Raw genomic sequence first — 23,568 nt, forward strand, 5'->3', positions numbered from 1 at the left:
GCGAGTTAACAGTACATAGTAAAACATTTAGTTAAATATTTTAGCATTTTTAAAATGCCCCAAAGAGTCTAAATAGGGTGATCGCGTGCTTATTGATGTTGTAAATTTAATCAGAATTTTAAGTATAATCACTGAGGCTGAAATGAATAATGAAAATGAATTAAACTCACTCTCATATCACTTTTTCTTACCGAAAACCCTCTGAATGTTCTCGTGAAATGGTCTAAAGTATGATCTAAAGGTACATGGTTCACCTAAATGCGTTGCATATTATGCATAATTTTAAATGATCAGCAAAATCACTGTGGATAAATTGAGATTTCAGTGCAAACATGTAAAAATGCCTTCACAATTAACGTAGTCCTTCATTTAGCTTCCATTAGGCGCAGATAAAAGTCAAGATCTAACTGCACACACACACACACACACACACACTCGCACAGCAACCTTTTGAGGGTGATAATTGACATCTTCTGAAGAGAAGCTGTGATATTTAATGACTAATGGTTTAAAGTTAATGATTGTCCAGAGGGGGGTCTCCAGCAATTAACATGATTCCCCTCTCTATCAGACGTCTGCTGAGAGAGATCGAGGCTGTTCTGACCTCGGCGGAGGAAATATAGAGATTACTGGCTCCCAAGAGACGCTCTGCAATAAGCGTAAAGGTGAAATATCTGTTGATTCACCTGAAAAGCGTTGGCGCTTTTATCAAAACAACCACCGCCGACACGGCTACACTGATTTGACCAACGGCGTGAGTTTGGAGGCGGGACTATCTGGATCGTCACTCTTAAAAATAAAAGTTCCAAAAGAACCTTTTCATAGCTCTGAGAACCAGCGGTAGACCTTTCCGCTTTGGCGTGTTTGCACCACAGGAACTAGAGAACCAGGAACGTATTTAGTTCTAGGAACTCGGTTTAAGGGAACTAAACAAGTTCCTGCTTCAGAGTAGGGTCTAAAACAGTTCTTTTTTGTACTATGAGTCCCAGTCTCTATGCGTATGGAGGAATCCATTGGCACTGAGGGCTATTTAAGGACGACTCTTTTATTGCTCATCCTCCACCTCCTAATGAACCCAAACTCACTAATAATGATCCTGGGTGTCCTTCAGACCAGCAAGGGCAGCCAGAACCTTCACACACACACACACACACACACACACACACACATACGATAGCCTTTACTGCAGTGCTGGCTAACTCTCAGACTTTTAAGAGCAGGAGCTAAATTACCCACAATGCTTCAACTCCAGACAGAAAGCATCGCACCCTTGAAAACCGGAGTTGTAATTGAATATAAAATGAAATTAGCTTTTTACAAAGTTCCAGCATTGTGCGCAAGAAACAATAAAATATTAATATTATTAATGCCGTGCAGCACAGATGACTTTCAAACATCCTCCTTTCGGCTCCGACGGCGCGCGTTTTACGGATCAAACAAGCCACGTTAAACAACTCTATAGGCCGAAACGAGAATTAGCCCCCCAAAAAAAACCACGCAGGCGCTTCTGCATCAGCGTTGTTTTACATCGCAGACCTCTCCCGTGGGAAACCCCCGGCGCACAAACAACCCCACGAACCAGAAAACTTCAGCAGAATAGAGAGCTCTAATCCCAAACAGCATTTCCGCCCCTGCTGGAGAGACTCAATTAGCGCTGGCCGCGCAGGAATCAAGCTGGGACGGAAGAAGTTAATTGGGATCAATCAGCTCAGAACTCGACTGGTTCCCCGGGGCCGGGTGCCTTAGGCGAGCGGGATCTGACGGCGATCGCTTGAAAGATTTGTTAACCACCGACCGGGTTGTTGATGACGCGGTTGAGCGGCTCTGACTCAACACAAACCGGGAGAATTCAATTCAGTCACCCCTTTTATTAGAGATGCGCAGAGGCTCAGGGAGAGCAACAGCGGGTGGGAGAACGCTTTTTTAGAAAAACACACGGTATAATTCACCTAGAAATGAAAATCTTGTCTTTACTTGTTCATTTTTTGTCTTCTCCGTAACATAAAAAGTGGTTTTCTGAAGAACATCCTGCCGTGGCTTGTGAAAAAGAGAACTTAAATTATACATTTTAAATGAAAAAACTGCACTTTTTTTAGACGCTTAACTGCAAACTGAAAAATTTATTTCAATAATTCTATATTATCTGCAGGTATGCTTTTTAAATATGCCCTTACAAGATTTTAAGTGCACCTTCAATACAATTACTTCTTTTTCTCAAAACATATATTTTTTAAAGGGACAATAAAGAGTGAGCGAACAACTGAATTTGAACTTTTGGGTTTTAAATGAAAAATATAATCTCGATGGTCACGCTTGAAGAAAAAATACAGCTCAGACGCACAGCGACGGTCGACCGCAAACCATCAGCTTAATAACACCATGAATTAAATGGACTCATAAAATGGACTCAAACACTTTGTGCAACCTCACTCCTTCAGTACGTCTTAATGAAATCAATACACTGGACGTGGGCCCATGTCCTAATGCAAGGAAAACTAGATTACATTGACTTGTATGTCTCTGTAATTAAATAAAGGCCATACTGAGCAGCTGCACACGGTTATTTACCATTCCATTTACTTTTCGCTAAAGAGTCTGCGCGTGTATGCAGACATTTACTTCAAATCACCTTTAACTGACCTTCAACTGCTGCCCGAGACCAGATCATGTGACCGAAAGGTTCTCGGGATGCATTTTTAATCGTTTGTCATTGCATTTTTAATTTAACGAAACAAACAAACCCACGTGTGCTCGCGAAAACGGCGTGAATTATTTAAAACCCTGCGATGGGGGGCTGAGTGTGTTTTGCGGGTTTGAGACTCACGTCAGGATATTCTTTAACAGGCACATAGAGTTTCTCTTGGAGCTGAACGATGGGGCCGACGGCGTCCGGGAGCTCGGAGCTTCTCTTCTCCGTGCTGCCGTTTAACGTGTCGTTGTACATGTCCTTTCGTACCCTGCTGATCTCTGAAATAAAGAGAAACACACGCACCATCGGTTAACTACATCAATCACGGGATTGCAGATATAGTGGCAGGCTGTATGCTACATTTCCTTTACCAGTGAATTATGTGCACTTTAATATGGCAGCGGAAGCTCCTTAAACACTGCTCTTAAACCTAATGAACCATTCAGCATGTTACAGCATCTACAGTCACACACGTGGTTTTATAGATTCAAGCGTGATCCTATATTAACGGTTTTGTTGTTTGACAATATGGTAATCAAACAATTTAGGGTTATTTGACTGAGACTGTGATTATTAATCATTAAATATGCTCCATGCGGGCCTCACATTTAATGTTTTTCGGCAGTCTCAGATTGTTTTTTTTTTTATACCGAACGCTTCAGGTTCACAATATTTTCTTTTTTTTTTGCCAGCTGCTGCAAATGTTACAGTATTACACAAAAATATTGAAAAAAGATAACGAAAGGCCCCTCAGTCAAAATAAAATGTTTAAAAGATGACAAGAATGTGTTGCTATTGTAAACTGAAATTGATCTACTCATTTATTTATTCTATGCTTGCATTTATTGGATATGCAGTAATGCGGTAAAAATGATTAAGCATTATAATATATAACATTTTATATGGTGTACTGTATATTGGAATTTTTTTATATTTATTTTATATTTATTATATTATTTTATATTTAATTTTATATATTTTAATACAGTGCAAGCTGCAATTTGTTCATGTGATGCAAAGCTGAAATTTCACGAAATAATATTAATATTGCATAAAAATTATGGAATATTATTTTTTAATATTCTATTATTTATTAATCAGGCCTCCTTGATTAATAAAATTTGTTTAATAATTGTGTTAAGTATATGTAAATACTTAGTATACTTCCTCTCTTTTTTTTTGCAACATAAACATCTTTACTGTTACTTTTGAACAATTTAATATGCTTTTTAATATTTTATTTATTTATTTATGCAGTTACTTTCTTTATTTGACTGTTTTACAATAATTCTATGACTAGAATATTAGCCATTTATTAGTAGTAATTAATCACATATTAATGCCTTATTCTACATCCCTAATCCTATCCAATACCAAAACTTAACAGCTACCTTACTAACTATTAATACGCAACAACTTAGACGTTTTTGGAGGGAAAAGTAGTTAATAGTGAATAAGGGTTCCCTATTCTAAAGTGTTACCAAAATATTATTATATTAATAAAACACTGGTTCTACTGTTTCTATGTGCGGCAGAGCATAAACAGAACATGACTTCATAAGGTGACCATTTTCATTTGTCGTTTTCACACGCCGCACCGAACACGAGAGCCGCTGCTTTAGTAGCAATGCGTACCATTTAAACGCTCACATTAAAATTCAATCACGACATCTGACCAGATCGCGCCGCCTTAAATCAAACGCTGACTTCAGACCAGCCGCATAAGAAAAGCAGTATAAAGAAACTCCGGGCTGACATCGGTTAGGCCAGCATTAGTCTCAGCTCGGGATGGACAGTTAGTACATTTCAACAAGACAAGCAAAGAACACCTCTGCGAGAACAGAGAAAAAGAAAGTGACAAGACGTGGGCTGAAAGAGCTTCTCTGTCTTTGAACAGCTGTAAAACCGCAAAGATCTTTCTAAGAGGATATGACTACCTTCTGAATAACCTCAGGAGACATATATATATCTGTTTTGCCAGGAGGCCCTGCTGAGAACCGCCTCTCTAGCTACCAGCTTTGCTCTTTTTCCAATCTGCCATAGAGCTGCAGAAGCAGAAGGGTCTTTCCGAACTTAATGTCTCTTTCTGCCGTTGTTGATTAAGAATGAAGGAAGTACGTGACGCGTCAACGGATGGTTTGCTTACAGTGATCTCCGCACATTAAACCGCGATGACAGAAAGTGTTTTAAAAGGCAAAGAACGCACACCGCGGGAGAACGAGGAAACGCGGAGAACAGATAATCACTGTTATTACATGTGTCACTTAATTAAATGAGGAATAGCTGTCCTTTTCTGAAACCGTCCTCTATTATTTCCGAGGAAAAAACAAGAACGGGGAAGTAGAGGGAGAGAGGCAGCGAGTCAGAGAGCGAGCGCCAGCTCTAATATGGTGGGAAAGACAATTAAAACAACCAAGTCTGTTAATATTTCATATAAGACATTAAATATCCCAGTCCCAAGCCGCTGCCGCTGTTGTGTAATTCTATTACTGGATGAAGAATCCCCTGGTGGAGTTCTCACAGGCAAATTGAAGAGGTCGGTTTGAGGGAGAGATGTAATTACAATGGAGATCGCACACTCGGCGCGCTCACAACAAGGACGCGCGGAACACACGCCATTGTGTCCTTTCTCAGGCGCAATATGGTTTGAATTTGACACTTCTTGCGAGGTCACGGGGATTTTGTCTTAAAATTGTAATTACCGCTAATTTGAAGAATTAGAAAAACCCTCACGTGACACGGCAGATGTGCATTCGGTTCCTCGTTAAGAAAACATGCAGTTTTTAAGAGCCCGTGATGTTTCCTGTCATCGTTTCGGCTCGGAAACTGACAGTTTTATTTGTTCGTGGGCAACTTTAACAGTGAATATTCTGGAGTGTTTTCTCAAAGGATGGAATAGTTTATATCAAAGAGCATCTAAAATATGCTGCAGCTGCCTAATATCCATATGGCCAAAAATGTAAAGAGATATTCATAACAGCAGCTAGCTACTTTAAATTCATGTAAATATTAGTAATCAATATCTATATCTTCTCCATTCGTCCGTCGATATTATCAAAGCTCTACTTTTTATTGTGGGGCAAAACATATAATGCAATAAAATGATCGTTGAGAGATGAACAAAAACGCATCGTATTTGATACTGACATTTTAACATGATTAAAAAAAAATAACGATGTATGAATAATCAAGAAAAGCTGAGTTTCCAATGCTATCTATATAAAATACATATTTTATATGGTGGCTAATTCATACGAATGCACGAGATCGGGCTTGAGTTTCTTTAGTAGTATCTTGATACATAACATTTATTTCTACATTCAAGTTAATTTTACAATTATGCCAAAACCCCTTTTACTTGCCAAAAAGTATAAACTTAAACTGAGTACAACAGGTTTTTTCAACAACGTTTAGATCATGCCGATCGTTCAGAAATTAGTGCACCAAATACCATACAGGAGGCTAAGAATACATTACGCGACCTCAAAGCTAACGCACGTGAACCCGAAAGCCACAAAACTCCAATTCTGATTTAATGCGATCTAAGCGATATAGAAAATATTCAGACAGCTTTCCATAATAATAGCCTGTGGAGCGAGGTTGCCTTGGACAGACATTTCGGCTAAACGTCTGTTTAATGGTGGTCTGCGCTCATCTCAATAAATCGCAGCTTAAAAGAGCCCTGTTGATGGCTTTAAGTGAGGTAGAGGCTCCGGGCTTTACGGCAATGTTGTTATCAAAAGTGATTTAAGCTTTTCGCATTGACATCGAAGGCCGCTGCCAAGAAAGACAGTGGCATTGAGAGAGTTTCGTCTGAGGTTGGGGATGCGAGAGTGATGGCACCCGAGCGCTGGAGCTGATGGCCATGGACCCGTGAAAACGGATGCAATCACAGGAGTATGAGTGGACCCGTTTCTTTCCATTAACTTAAGAGGGGAAGCAATTTATCTACATAAATAGAAACTTGCATCCATAAAAAGCGGTGAGAAAAGGTGAAAATACATTGTGGACAAATGGTGTTGTAGGTCATGAAATATCTACTATTGATGTAGAACTTATTCAGTGCTATTCACCCAAATGAGCCGAAATAATACAAGCCTAAAGATACGAAAAAACAACAACTTTAGAAAGAAATACCTTTAACTGATTAACAAGTCGATTGTTGTTGCATCCTTTTAAAGAATTATTAACTATATTCTGAAGTAAACATCACGGTAACCCACTAGTAGTTACTAAATATGAATTACTACACAAAGCACAACTTTAGTCATTACTAAGGAGTTATCATTGCTTTTCAGAAATATAGACACTATAGAACGCTGAATATGGAATCTAGAATATAAAATACTGTTCCAGATAACTAATAATACCTGTTCTGTCATTAAATAATAACTACAGAGGAACAGATGAGTATTACATTCTACTAACTACTATTAACTAACAGGAAATTATGATTAACCAATTAGTAAGTATAGCCTAAGTTAAATGTGGCTCACTTTTGTCCAATCAGTAAGTACTACATATTATTACTTTTTCATATATCATACCATGTCACTATGAACAGTTTTATGGTTGATGTGAAAAATTCATAGTGTAAACTTAATTGGTAGAACTTTATTTTAAGCACCAGTTCTCGCTATTAACTACTTGCTTATTAGCACGCATATTACTGGAATATTTATAATTTTATTGGTACTTATAAAGAAAATATTATAACAGTAAATATGTGTTCCCTATTCAAAAGTGTTTAGAGGTTATTTCTACAGTGAAGATCCCGGTTGCTCAATAGTTATGACTGGTAATGGAAAGAAATGTGTTTCATCAGATTACCAATCTTATGGAATATGATAACTCTCTGGTAAAGGGATTGCAAGCTTTTAAAGTTTTTGTACAGTTTTGAAATATAATTTCTTCGTAGTAAATTTGGATTATAATTACTAATAAATATTTGGTAACACTTGAGTGTGTTCCTCTGATATTCACTTTAGAATACTGTTTTAAACAGCTAATTGTTTCTTTCGAAGGATGTACTTCAGTCATTACTTTATAAATATGTAACGAGTCTAGTGAGTTAAGTGTGTAAATTTAACACTTTATGGCTATAATCCACTTAACACACTCTACTAACAGTAAGTAACTTTGTTAACTGCATGTCAACTAGCAGTCATTAGAGTATTAGTAGACTGTCTGCTTAACACTTTATTGTCTTTGGTACTCAACATAAAACATACTGACTGTCAGAAACAAGTACGTGTCAATTTATTCTACTAACCCTCAACCTACTAACAGCCTACTCTGAGAATTAGCTGACATGTAGATGATATGTAGTTACAAAGTTACTTGTCTAAAGTGCGCTAACAAAATAAAGTGTAACCAAACGAATCAGTAAATTAATTAGATACGTAGAAAAATAATAATAATGCACTTTGCAATAATCTCAGGTGTTTTGGAGTAAATTAAAAATCTGTATATCGAGTGAATTGCGTACTAACCTGATGCGAGTTAAAAGACTATTCGTAACAAATGAATAAATAAACCAAGCTCAGTGCAAAAACATCCTCGAAACAGTAATACTTTGTAAATCTGACTTTGAAGGTGTTTTATATAATCGTAGTTAAAGACACACCTGTGCCCGAGCATCATTTAAATTCTGCATTAATGCGCTACATAAATCGCTGCTATTGTATTCGACAATGCCATCTACCTCGAGTTTTCCGTTTGCTGTCAGACTTCTAGCAGTTGACTCATTTCTATTGTTGCATTGTACGTACAGTCATCCCACTACTCCTATTGTATCGCATCATTCACAACACCGGAGAGTGTCACAAATTAAATGACACACGCGCCATACAGTACGTGTAGGCAAGTCTCTGATTGTGATTTCAATGACAAATTGGCCTTGGCACCAAGTATCCTGTAACGATAATGATAAACACCAGCCAGCCCATCCAGATTCCCACATTAGCATCGCAAATATACCCCGAGGCCGTTAAGTCCCTGCCACTCAGTCTGTATATCACAGCAGAGATGCCGAGGATTAGCCTCTTCCGCTCTGAAGCAGAAAACGCACATCCTCCGCTGGCTCTAACAACTGTGAATTAAGCTCCATTCTCCTCCAGCTTTCAAAGGCTGCTGAGTTTCTCCCAGCCGTCAGTTGTCATACCGCTAAGAGCTGTAAAAACCCTGCAAATGCACACAGGAAAATGTTTGGTTACAGACCGGTCAAACTCATTTACCGGTGCCCGCAAGAGCACGCAGAGTGATTTAATTACACCGTCTGATCGTGTTGGACGTTTATAGATGCTCCCGACCAAATGCAGAGCGTCTGAAGGCATGAGCGGAGGAGAATGCGTGGTTGTTTTCTTCGCCGGCTGATTAGGGAGCGCTGTCCGGTGGTCGGATCGGGCCCCAGACCCGAGGATGATTAAACTGTCAGTGGTGATTTATGGACAGCGTTATTACAGCGTTTTAAAAGCGTTTTTTAGTGATTTGTCAGCTTTCTTGCCCTCAGAATTCAATCATTTTACTGCGCCGGCCTCCAGGGCTGGACTTCCCGCACTACTGAGCAGGCAACAGCCACCTGCGCACATACTGATACACATTCTGGCACACATCACGTGCACAGACCTACACAATCGGCCCGTGGTGTGATGGATCCCCTCAGCCTGCTTCCTAAACAGATGTGGAGTATGCACAGAACTTAATTACAGAAAGCAGCTGAGGACACCAGCTGAAGCCGGCGCAGATTTGGTTAGTTTACGCTAGTTAGTGCTGATACGATGCAGTGCAGTTTACCTTAGCTGTTCCAAGTAGGTAAAAAAACAGCTTTTTTTTTCCTGCTGAATTTACATGTATTTATATGTACTAATACTGCCGTGGTTTGATCAATCTGAACTGAAATAATGTGAAATAAATAATCCAGGCTGCTATTTATGAATAGATGAACAGGTTTTTCTGAATCACACTACAAAACCAGTGTAACAAATTATTCTTTTGTGCAAATCGGTCAAAATCCTTCAGTGACTGAAATCCCTCATATTTTAATCAGAGGTAGTTAATAACAAAGTTACAATTGTGTATTTTTAACAGTAGATTTAAAAGTAAAATATATACTATATATATTTTTCTATGTGCTTTTTTGTCTTACTATTAAGATCATTTTTTTAACTTGAGTGTTTATTTTCTATAAGCACTTTGACTTGAAGGTTTTGGATACCCACCTCTGATTTTCATGCATTACAGGAAGAATGAACAGTTTTATTTAAAGATACGCGCATTTTTACTTGGCAAGCATGCTTTAAATCGACCAAAAGTGACAGTAAAATGATTTATAATGATGCACAATAGTTGAAATAAACACTGTTCTTTCACACTTCCTATTCACAAAAACCTTAAACAACTATTTCTGAATACAACTATTTCCGAAAGATCATTTTACACTGAAGACTGGAGTAATTCAGCTTTGCCATCAAAAGGAAAAAATTACATTCTATATTAAAATCATTTCATTTATAATTATTTATTACAACCGCATTTGACAGTGAAACGAAAGGAATGTGATCAAATGAAAAATCCTGTGAATCAGACCTTGAATTTGGAAATGCATATCAACACATCTTTGAAGAATATCCACTCAAATGTTGAGCTCACAAAGCCCGAAGGACCTTGTAGAATTCAAAACTAATTCAAAATGTCACGTGAGTCTTTTCAGCAGGCTTTACAAAATAGTTCTTTATTCCCTATTTAAGGCTCTAGAAAGGAAAGGACACTCATATGCATCCCTGCGATGCTCAGTCAATACACCCGATCCATCCTCTCTGTCAGTACAACACAATCTGCCTTCCAGATCTCCCACAATCGCATTCTCCTTTCAGCGGCATTGCAAACTATTAGCCCAGGCCGAGAGCGAATGACCCTCAACAACCGCTCAAGTCTATCTCGGCAGCCATCTCCAATCGTAATCACAGCTCCGCTCAATCAGAGAATTTCACACCGCAAACACCGGCAGCTGCAGCCGCGTGCCTCCGCTGGCCTCGTCAACATCACCGCTGACAGATCGCTGACTCCCCGGCTTTCTTAATATTAATCAAACAGCTGGTAAATTACAGGGTCCGACCGGATGACAGTTTCGGCTCAAATGATAGCCGCGCGGTGACATCACAAAGCGCTATAGGTGGCAGCGCCTGTGGCAAGGCCTTCATCTGAACAGATGGATACGATACGACATCACAGGCTCTCGCTGCATGGAGAGACGCATGTGGTGAATGGAAAGGGAAGAGACATCGGAAGTGGGACATTTTCGCACAAATAGAAGCTTAAAGGCGAGTTAAACTGAGAGCAAATGGAGACTTTTGCATAAAGGTGAAGCGCACTCTTAAAGCTCATAAAAGAGCTTCACAAAGCCTCCACAAGAACCTTTTTGTCTGAATGGTTCCATAAAGAAGCCTTAACATCTGGAGAACCTTCACAAAATGTTCTTTGGGGTTCTTCAGATTATAAGGAAAGAAAGATACGGTTCTTTAAAGAATCTTTGACTGAATGGTTCTTTGTGGAGCCAAAAATGGTTCCTCTACGGCACTGCTGTCAAGAACCTTTTAAGCACATTAGTTCTTAAGAGTGTGTGTCAATTATGCAAAGTTTATGTTGCATAAATTATGCAAGTTTTGAAGCATAAAACAGATTCATTGAAATATCAGTTACTGTTAAGTAAAATTAAAACGTTTACAAATCATTTTCTTTATTGAATTAAAATAAAGCTGAAAAAAAGAATATTACATTAAAAACAAAACATAAATGGATATATATATATATATATATATATATATATATATATATATATATATATATATATATATAATATAACAAAATAGTATAAAAATAATTACACTTTTCACCTTTAAAAGTAGAGGAGTAGTGGTGACATATATCTTTCTTCATTCATTTTATGGCTTTATATTTTTACTGTGCACAAAATTAAATAATAAAGAAATAAAACAAAAGCTTACAAACAATAATAAAACACGTGAAATACTAAACATTTTAATTTAAAAATGCAAATTTAAAAAATATTAATTTTGCTATACTGGAAAACCGTACGTGGATACCTATTGTTAAATTATCATTATTTCTGCAATTTCAGAAATTCCACACTTCACCTTTAAACGAAGCCTAAACAAGAACTCAATTAAAGCCTCTGGAGTAACGAATGACACAAATACAAAGGGAAACGAGTGATCCTCCACTGTGGAAAAGACGCACACTCAGCAGTAGGAGTAATTGTCTATTGTTGAAGGTGGTCTTAGAGGTGGCTCTGGGTATCACGTAACAGCAGAGAAAAAGTTAGCAGCGTGACAGCACAGAAAGATAGTGATATTACAGAAGAGACACTGACAATAAAAGCTACACCTGACCCAGCCACAGACATGAGCAAAGCAGGCTTTTACTGACACACTTTCCAGAGCATAAAGAAAGGAGAGAACGAAAAGACAGAGCGATGAGAACATCCTGAAAGACAGAGAGAGCGGGGTAGATGACATCCTTCTGCGTTTGTAATTACGCGGCTCTGTCAGAGGCGAATGCATCGTGAGCGAAGGTGGCAGCGAGGAGGGAGAAAGAGGGCGCGCTCTCAAACTGAGATGCCATCTGGGCCTGCGCTCTCCTCGGAATGATAATACTGCCCAGCCTTCCAAAAAACATGCTGCTTCCGCACTCACACACACTCACGCGCACATACACACCAGTGCACGGATGAAAAGAGAACACATGCCCGCTGGTGTGGATGAGACGCAAACAGCAAGACAAGTTGAACAGAATCTTCCGGATTCCTCCAGAGAATGAGACAGCTGAGCTGGATGGCTAAGATAAGACGTGAGAGACACGCTGGCAGCCGAAAGTGGATGAATGCTGCGACTACGGCCAATCAGAAGGCCTGGATGAAGGGGAGGAGGGAGTATGGCATCACGTAAACAGAGAAAGTTATGGCTAATTAGAGTTCTTCAAAGCACTTTTAAAAGAAACATCTAATACGTGACTGAAACTCTAAAAGAGCAAGAGTCGAAAGATAAAAAACGCCTTACTTAGATTGTCTTCACTAGCACCGATACCGAAGCTCAACCTGGCTACATTTCTGAAAAACTCACTGGTGTTTCCAGCTGAAATGAGCACTGGTTCTCATTACGTTAAGGCTTGCAACACATAATTATTATCATTACGTATGGATTTTCTGAAGTAAACTTGCTTGTTAGCTCACCCAGTACAGCACTGCACTTGTGATGCTGACTGCTCAAGAAAACTCAAAAAAGCTCAGACTTATACAACCAAGCTAAAATGGCATGGATAGCACTGTTAGTTAGGTTTAGCGTTTAGCGGTAGTAATGTCATTTCCAAAAATCATAAAGAACAAAAGGGTTACTCCACCCAAGACATTAAGAAATTACTAAACTCTTAAAAGCTTTGTTCGTCTTTGGAAGATATTTTAGATGAAAAACGCTTGTGACTGTCCCATTGGCTGCATAACACTGTCAAAGTGTCAAAAAGACGAAAGACGTAGTCAGAATACTCCATCTGCCATCAGTGGTGCAACTGTAACGTTGAAGCTACGAGAATACGAGAAAATTTTTGCACACAAAGAAAAAAATAGTAATGACTTTATTTAGTAATTTGTCTCAATGACGTACGTATTCGCAAGTTAAAAGAACTTCTGAGTCTGTTTCCAAGAATATTATCATGCTGCCGTAAATAAAGAGTGAGTCAGCAATTTAACAGTTGGAGAACTGCTAACTGAGTCCCACGCAACAACGTATTCTGGCAAATACAGATTGTAACCAATCAGGGTTAAACGGCATGCTGGATGTCAGGAGGTAGGTTGTGGGCTTCCTCTCTGCCCAACACTCACACTTTTGTGGTTACGTGTGTGAGAGACTGGAAGTGCACTGACGCAACACTTTGTGTCCTCCTGCACCACCGCATCAATGGACAGCGACAGCAGCCACCTGTGCCTGGAGGGAAAAAATCCCCCAGAATGCAACGGTACAAGTAGGGGATGCTTCAGTGGCGCAAAGCCCCACCGTGAAAAGGGAGGAGGGGGATATGGTCTGTGCATCAGCGGCTCTGGCACAGACCCACTTCAATTAGCTCAGTGTGCTGTGGAAGGAGCAGACACCAGAGCGTCAGAGCGTCTGAACACACACCAGCTATCCTGTGCAGAGAACACACTCGCTGTAAACACACACACAGGCACTACTTCACATGCAAAGGCAAACGGGTCATTTCTTTTAAGCAGTACTTTCTAAGCTCTGTAACTAACTAAGCAATATAATTTATTGCTATAAACTCTTTTACAAAATATATGTTATTTATATATATATATATATATATATATATATATATATATATATATATATATATATATATATATATATACACACACACACACACACACACACACACATATATATATATATATATATATATATATATATATATATATATGTTGCACTATATTAACAACAGCATGTTTTGCACACCATAAAACCATACATTTTAGACAGATATTTTAGAGGAAATAAATAGGTTTTTTAATCTGAGATCACCAAGACACATGAAAACATTGGTTCAAATCAAAGGAAACATTTTAATTATTTAAATGTAATTCCATGTTCACTTAAGGTATTGTGTTAACTATATAAACTAATATGATTTCCATTTTTAAATGTTGAATTGAATATGTTATCCAGTATATTAACACAGACTGTACTGCAAAACAAGAAAGAAAACGTACTAAAATCCAGCATCTCGTTCCAGGACTTGAGTGGATACTCCATAATGAATTTGCATGTTCATATATTTCTGTGCTTTTGTCCCTTGTGTAAATGCCCTTGTGTGTTAAAAAACCTAGATCTGTCTACACGCTCTGTTGTATGTAATGATTTCTGCCCTATTTAAAAGTGCAAGGCAGCACCTTCCTTTTCAGAACGCCACTGGTGCCATTTAAATAAACGTAGGGGGGAAGGGGTTTATCCCATCAGCCAGAAAAGGCAGCCCAAGGCCTCGGGGCAACTCCGGTGTGTATGTGTGTGTGTGTGCTGTTTAGGCACATTTATAAAGGAGACAGTATTTGTGTGTATGTGTGTGCTGCCTCAGGAGGTGCTGACACAGAGGAAATGATGGTTCTTAGCGGTGAGTGCTACTAAGCTAATATGCAGCAGGATCGAGATTCTGCTGGGCTCCATACTGAGGACAGCATATGGGCTACTCTGTCACACAAACACACGCCACATGCCTCCAGGCTATTTCTTAGAATTACCAAATCCTAATAACTCCCAGCAAAAATCATGCTTTACAACCAAGCAAGCCTCAAAATCCCACTGCACAACTAACTCAGCTGATCAACAACACATCAAAACTTTTGTAAATAACGATCACAGACTTTCAACACTACACAAACTGAGTCTTTCAACGGTTCTTCAAGAGCTAACTCGGCACTTTAGAAATATTTCACATTCTACTACACATCTAAGTCAACACTTCATAAAAACACTTCTTAACAGCAGAGTGTGGTGAAAGCAATGTTAATGATTCGATTGCCAGGAAGGTCATGAGTTCGATTCCCAAGAAGTGCATAATAAAATCTACATCTGTAATGCAATGTCAGTCACTTTGGATAAGGTAAATGTAGTACACAACTAACTCAACCCATCAGCGCTCCAAAACTCCTCTACACAACTAGCTCAACCCATCAAAAACCCCTCAAAACTCCACCACACAACTAACTCAACCCATCAGTGTCTCAACACTCCACTACACCACTAACTCAGCCACAGGCCTCAAATCTCCACTGCACTTCAATAACCACTGAGTACTCCTCTACACAACTAACTCAACCCATCAGAGCTCCAAAACTCATCTATGCAACTAACTCAAAACTCATCTATGCAACTAACTCAACTCATCAGCGCTCCAAAACTCCTCTTTCACACAACCCCTCAAAACTCCAACCCATCATCAGAGCTCCAAAAATCTATGCAACTAACTCTCATGCAACAAAACTCAAACCATCAGAGCTCCAAAACTCCTCTACACAACTAACTTAACCCATCAGCGTCTCAACACTCAACTACACCACTAACTCAATGCATAATAACCCCTCAAAACTCCACCACATAACTAACTCCACCCGTCAAGGCCTCAAATCTCCACTACACTTCAATAACCCATCAGTACTCCTCTACACAACTAATTTAACCCATCAACACCTCAAAACTCCTCTCCGCAACTAACTCAAAACTCCACTACACAACTAACTCAACCAATTAGTAACTCAAAACTCCTCTACACAACTAGCTCAACTCATCAAAAACACCTCCAAACTCCACTACACCACTAACTCAACCCGGCAAGTCCTCAAATCTCCACTACACTTCAATAACTCTTTAGTACTCCCCTACACAACTAAGTCAACCCATCAATGCCTCAAAACTCCTCTACACAACTAACTCAAAACTCCACTACACAACTAACTCTACCCCTCAACAACCCCTCAACACTCCACTACACCACTAACCCAACCCATCAGCACCTCAAAACTCCTCTGCACAAGTAACTCAACCCATCAAGGCCTCAAATCTCCACTACACTCCAAAAACCTCTCAAAACTACACAACTTACTCAACTGTACTCTACTATACTGCATCAAACCTCCGTTGCACAACAAACTCGAAACACCATTACACAACTAACTCAACTTTTGATAAACCCTCAAATTTAAAATTTCTAAATTGACTAAACTCCCTAAACAAAGATTAGAACAAATTGGTCTATTAAAACTTAATCAAGGCATCACTGACTTAATATTGATTGCTTATATTGCTGAATAACTAAAGAAGCGTGAGTCTAGTTGTCAAAAATAATTATTCTGCGCAACTGAGACATTCAATTTGTGTTCAAACTAAAAACACTCAGGCACTGAGATGAGCACAAAGCTGGTGGCTGTGGCTGTCTTTTCAGAGACTCCATATAGCACATGGACATCAGGTGACAGGTACACACAGTGTCAGTGTTGTTCATATATCACTTGGCAAATGAAGTGAAGCACAAAACCATGCAAATCCGCTCCGGCGTCTCCGATTGGCTGTCACCTAATTGTGTTGCGCTATCACGGGACGAGACGTTAAGGAGTTAATAGGTTAATTTAAGAGAATGAACAGCCACACACATCACATGCTCTTGGAACGGAAGGTCACATTTATGCTGAAAACATGACTTTTTAGCATCAACATCTTACCCTTTACTAAAAGTCAGATCCATACTGTGCTTTCAGTGTGAAACACGCTTAAAATCCTACAGAAGTATGACAAAACTCATTACCTTGGAAGTGTAAATCTACGGTGTATATGAGCAAGCCCAGATCTAACAAATCAAGGGTGGTTATGGCTTTAGTGCGACGACGCTATTAAGAGGGAAATTTTTGGCTGCGTACTGACATTATATAAAAACCTGCGAGAGCCATTAGCCTTTAACAAAGAATTAAAATGCACATTTGGTGTGCAAAGGGTATGAGATAAATCACGCTAAGTAGGGAAGGGAATCGATCATTTCTCAGATGGCCTGAATTGCTCTTTATCTATATTAAACAGAAGAGTCTAATGGATGGCACTTTAGATGGTCCCTCCGTGTCCTTTAAAAGGCATCTGCTTGGGCCCTAGCCCAGAACATTTGAAAATCATTCAGAAGAGGCTAGATTCAATTAAATATCTCTCCCGTACCTTGAACTTTGTGCTGCTGACGAAAGGTAAACACATCAATCTCCTTTTGCTACCCGAGCAGCAACAATCCTCAAATCTGACCAAGCGTTAACTTCGAATCTGGAGCAGACTGAAAAAAATAGCCCAGCGACAAGAACAGCATAGGTCTGAGCAAGACCAACATGCTGACATGGTGCTCAGGTGGAAAAAGAAACAACTGGATACTTTTATCACATAAACCTGTATTGTTTAAGACCTGAGATATTTAGAACAATATCAACTGCCGGTCGACCAATATGGGCTTTCAATGACCGATTGATGCCCCACAAAGTACTTGTGTGCTGTTCTTAAGCAACCTTTTCCACCAAAGGGAAAGTTTGCTTGGTTTTGAATGATAAATCAGTATCCTTTTCAACATGAACACAAAAAGTACTGTGATACGTGTCTGTCAAATACCAGCGTATCACATTCATGGTTAGTTTGAACTATACTATACTATACTATACTATACTATATGGTTACTCTTATAGGAAAACCTGTGATTTGGAGGAGAGCTGTTTAAATGTAAATGTAAAATGTAAAAAATTGTTACTTGAAACCTTAAACTTAATTAAATTTCAACATTTAGTCTAACTTTAGAGTACTAATTAGAACCAATTAGAATCTAAATTATATAATACAGTAATAAAAAAAAAATAAAAATGGCAAAAATAAACAACTTACTTTAAAATAAATACAAATAAAGAAATATAAATATATAATATAACATCACTATAATAATATAATATAAATAAAAATGGCTATAGACAGAGCATGTAATATGGATGCGCACGACACCGCTGTTTTCACAAACTCTGGTGTTTCTGGAGTTTTTACACAGAGACAATAACGATATTGCTTTCAAAAAGCTGCACTTTGAAACCCATTTACGAAAGTTTACATTGGCAGGGCCCCAAAATGCTGTTTTTGTATAAATGAACATCCAAAACGCACAAAACGTTTTCTATCTTTAGAAAAAAATGGTGTTGAGTAAATACCCCCTCAGTCTGAATCAACTGAACGGCCTGGCGCATACAAAAATCATCTAATAAGATGATATCGCAGTCCACATACAAACAGCAACCCCTAATAGTGACAAACACTGCATTTGGGTAAACGTTAAATAACCAGAAAAAAATACTTTTTGATTAACACGTTAGATCTCAGGCGCTATCTCGCTGGAATATGAATTATTTCAGGTTATAGGATTTCGCTCTCACAGGCAACGGGCAAGGGTAAGGAACGACAGGAGACCAAAATCTATTGACATAAACGAGCTCAGATGTTGCCTTTTCATTCACCCTCTTACTTTGAAATCAATACGACTCTGTCCATGTAGGTAGATTCTATTCACATTCTACTCTCACCCAGTCTCCCGGCGAGCCCGTGGAGGCCTGGAGACTTAGTCAGCAGTCTCTGAGAAACAGTTTCAATTACACAGAGTGCTTTTAAAATGAGGGATGTGAATGCATTATAAAGCTCAACGCTGATGTATTCACTAATAATGACGGCATCACAGGAAGCCGGCCATAATAATCCCCAATGATATATAGAGTAACTGATGGAAGCAGAAATGGAAGTGGGGTTGTAGTGTGATTGATTTCTCCTTCAAACGAACCGGCCCTGCTCTTGAGCGAGGAGAACTGGGGCACATGACTTTGTGACACGATGACCCCTTGACCCCTGCGCTCTGGCACATCAAGTACTGTCAGATGACAGTCTCTCTGTGTGTGTTCTGTACTTCTGACCCTTCAAAGTCATCTTCTGACAGGAAATGATGATGTTCAGAAGATTTGAGGAAGGCGTGCTTACCTGGAATAGCATGACCTACGCACTGATGCCAAACGTATTAATCTGTTGTGTCTGTCTAATGCACAATTGCCTCTTGCTTTCAAAATATCACTGCGCTCGTCAATGCAAAGAGCTAAACTTAGTGGCGATTTCACACGCTGGGTCTCCGAATGTAAGATGATATATATTCACACACATACATAGATACATACATACATACATTTGTATATGTAGAACACACACACACACACACATATATATATCATTAGGGTATAAAGATCATGTTCCAAGAAGATATTTTCCTACCATAAATATATTAAAGCAACTAATATGCATTACTAATAACTATTAAGGTGATTTTCTCAATATTCAGGTTTTTTTCACTCACAGATTATAGATTTTTAAATGGTTGTAGCTCAGTCCAGTATCATAAATCAATAGAAAACTGATTTGTTCAGCTTTAAGATTATTTATAAATCTCAATAAACAAAAGGGAACTGACTATTTTGATTGGTTTTGTGATCCAGGTTCACACAGGCTTCATTACTAAAGCGCATTTCATTCTTAAGAATAATATTTTAATATTTTATATATAGAAAATATTTTTTGTCTTAAAAACAAAAAATGCTTGCCTTGGGAATCTGGAAGCTAATATCAATCCTATTTGTAAATGAATTTTTAAAAGAATAGTTCACCAAAAATAACTCGAGGATGAGTAAATGATGACAGATATTTCATTATTGGGTGAACTATTCCTTTGAGCGTGATTTATGATCAGACTCAAAATAATTTGTTTTGCTGTCTTTATATGGTCGAGTTCCATTCAGAATTCACAAGAGGAGAAAATTTTCAGTGAAAAATGGAGGTTACTATGAGCCGTCATTATATGTAAAAGAGCTGCATGAAGATTTTTCCATTTTTCTATTTAAGCATGCATAATGAAATACATTAAATGTAATGTATCTGAGTTGCACAGCGATGCTTCTGGTTTTGTAAGTCACCTGTATCTCTCTCCCTCTCTAGCTAATGAATGCACAGCTCATTTCCTTACTCCTCTAATGCCACAAAGTGAGAAGGATTGTAAAGCATCCCAGAAAGGACGACTACTTTACAACTAAAGACAGAGTCCTAAAGGAGATAATTCTGGGTAAATTGACTTTGACCCCAGTAAAACTCCTTAGGATTAATTAATTGCTCCAATTAGGTGATGAATGTGCCCACTTAGACTAATTGTCAGTGGAGCATGCGCTTCTCCGGTCCTCATGGGACCTTTACGGAGCTTTCATGAAAAGGGCCTTTCCCGAAAGTAAACTGTCTTGTATTGAAGTTTTAGAAGGCAAAGCCATTAAAACGGGTCCTCAGAGTGTGATTATCGGCACATCAGATTTTCTCCATGTGAATTTGTGTGAAAGATTAATGACCACTCTTAGTGCGCTTGTCCTGTTTGGGTAGCAATAAACCGGCTGTTATGTATGAGTCCTGTATCTCTGGTTAACTACAGTTGTGATAGGATTGTTGTATTTGTCAATGAGGCTGCTTAGTTTTGTTTAACAGACTGAAAAAGGTCATCCTATCATGACTATCTGTATAAAGCCAGTTTGCAGCCACTTAGGAAAGGATTTTCTGATTGACATGAAAAGCGAGCAATCACAGTTCTTTTTTGTGTTGATATGCCGTTTAGTTTATAAAACCAACAACAACAGTCAAGTCAGTCAGCAAAGAAATCATCAGTAAAGTGAAAGATGTTGGATAAAAAACTTTATGAACTATAAAGTACTGATCATACTACTGACATTAGTCTGGGGTAAATTGTTTTAACGGTTTTCAAAGAACACTTCTAGACCAAAACTGCAATTATTTCATAAAAATACTGTAAAAAACAGCCATGTTGTGAAATTTTATTGCAATTTTAAATAACCATATTCTATTTCTATTTAAATATGTAATTAAATCTTTTAATGCTGAGCTGAAATTCCAGTATCATTAAGTATGAGTCTTCAGTGACACTCGGTTCTTCAGAAATCGTTCTAGTATGCTGATTATCAGTGTACAAAACAATTGTGCTGTTTATTAATTTTGGGGGGAATTGTTATCATTTAATGAATATCAAGTTCAAAGGAACAACATTAATATTCAATGGAAATCTTTTATAATATTATTCATGTCTTTACTGTCACTTTTGATCAATTTCAAGCGTGTTTGCGGAATAAAGATCCTGTTTGTGGTCATCTACTACTGTATATTTGCCACTAAGAGCCTCCAACAAAACAAACATTTCAAACATTTTCAAAGATGCCACTAAACTAAATTTTTGGCAAATCAGATAATTAGTTGTTCCTCGGAAGCGCTCCGTACCTTGTAAGCAGGACTTCGTTTCCAGGCAGACTGGTGCACCCAGACTCCCGGAAATTGCACGGCGCCAGCCAATCAGATTCAAGCCAGCTCTTGCCATTTTTGTGTGCAATATGCATCAGACTGTCAGTGTCTGTGGGTGGTCCATCCTCCAACTAAGAATATCTTGAATTTAATTCAGAATGTTTGACTATCGCACTCGAGTGCCTTGAATGCTAAATATTATGTACTTCTAGTCACTAAATTGCAGCAGTCAGTTATTTAGAAACCTTTTACGACACCATAAAAGAACAATTTGGTGTACAAACCATGAATGACCACTGAGCATTACCATGCCTTACGGGCCCACATACATCTCTGTTTCTATTACCGTCTCTATTCAAACAGTAACTAACTCCATTCTCTATGGATGTCAGCGGCGCAACTTTGCCTTATGGGCCTTGTACTGATGGCAGCGGCTGCTCCCCTGATTAAATTCATCACCTTTATTACAGAGCCGAGTGCATGGCCTAGCATGGCTGACTGCTCCTGTTGCCCATTGAGAGCATTCATCTGTACTAACGGGGGCAGGGGTTTACGCTTGGTCTGTGCATCAGCCTGTGAGCATCACGTCTGCTTCACACAAATGCATCGCTCACAGGTGACATGCCAGGGCCGCTCGCACGTCTCATATCTAAAGGCCACAGTACCCTTCAGAGCGAGAAGAAATGGCTCTCCACAACACTGGCTATGGCAAGGGGCTTCAAATAACGTGTATCAAATACACTTGTGCTTGTTAAATGAGGAATTGTGGTCCTATGTTGTTAATTCTAGCACTTTTTTTGGCTACACTTTATTTTGACAGTCAAAACTTTGCACCAAAACGTTAATTTGCAGTTACGTCTACTAACTCTCAGAGTAGACTGTTTTAGGTTTAGGGTTAGTAGAATAAGTTCTTGCAAAATATGTGTGGACTACTCAGTATCTTTAATCGATATTATTTTTCTTCTGTTAGAAAGTTGTAGAAACTGTTGTCTGTTTCGCTACTGGAGCAAATGGGAATGCTTAAAATATATATGTTGTGACTTCCTCTTCTGAGAACTGCAGAAATGAGGATCCATTGGAAATGCTGTATAATTTTAGGTTTATATATAAATATATATATATATATATATATATATATATATTTTTTTTTTTTTTGCATGGCAAATCATAGCAAACTCATACATATATTTTGAAGATGGATTAAATAATTTTACCAATCACTGAACTGTACACTGACTAGAAATATATTACCCAGAATATTTAATACACAAATTCACATTAACATTTTACATATAAAAACATATCTGGCTTCAGTACAAGCTCTAAATCTCTCTTGGATTACTTAATTAATAAAAAAGTCATGTTTAATACAAAAAGTAAGCAGAAATAGAATAAAATTTGTGTGGTGGGTGGCTGATGTATTGATTTTTTTGTTATTTAAAAGCACAATTAATCATTTCCCCTAAAATGCACGCAATTCGTGAACCAAGGGATTTTTCTATCACTAAAGCAATTCAGGCTTAGTTGGTTGGAGGCTTTTCTCAGCAAATGTGCGATCTATGTGCTTGCACGTAATTTGATGAATTAAAATAATGCAATAAATTTAGTCAAATAATTTAATAGATAAACAGGCCTGGTTTTAGGCCTACATGTTATCTGCCATTCAAACAGCTTCCTCATCCAAAGCGTCAAAGAGTACTACAAGGACAGTCCCCCTGGAGCAACCCAGGGTTAAGCGAAGCGCTCTAGGGCACAATAACAATAGAGGATCCCATCAGTATACAGTGCCCTCTGATTAAATGTGAACTTGTGACCTATGGAAATGGATAATATAATCAGGCTGGCTCTATACCTAGCAAATGAGCGCCATCCCAAATGTTCGAGAGGGAAAAAAAGAGAAAACAATAATGATATTATAGTAATTTACGAGAG

General features: G+C 38.4%; 1 protein-coding gene across 1 annotated transcript in view; it reads right to left on the reverse strand.

Annotated features, from left to right (window-relative positions):
* qkib (QKI, KH domain containing, RNA binding b) overlaps positions 1 to 23,568 on the reverse strand; it is a 60,719-nt gene that overhangs the window by 33,239 nt on the left and 3,912 nt on the right. Inside the window, exon 2 of the mRNA XM_043255850.1 lies at positions 2,825 to 2,967. Within this exon, the coding sequence (XP_043111785.1) occupies positions 2,825 to 2,967 (143 nt within the window). The remainder of the gene's footprint in view (positions 1 to 2,824; positions 2,968 to 23,568) is intronic.

This window comes from Puntigrus tetrazona, chromosome 13, assembly GCF_018831695.1.
Source record: "Puntigrus tetrazona isolate hp1 chromosome 13, ASM1883169v1, whole genome shotgun sequence".
Lineage (NCBI taxonomy): Eukaryota > Metazoa > Chordata > Actinopteri > Cypriniformes > Cyprinidae > Puntigrus > Puntigrus tetrazona.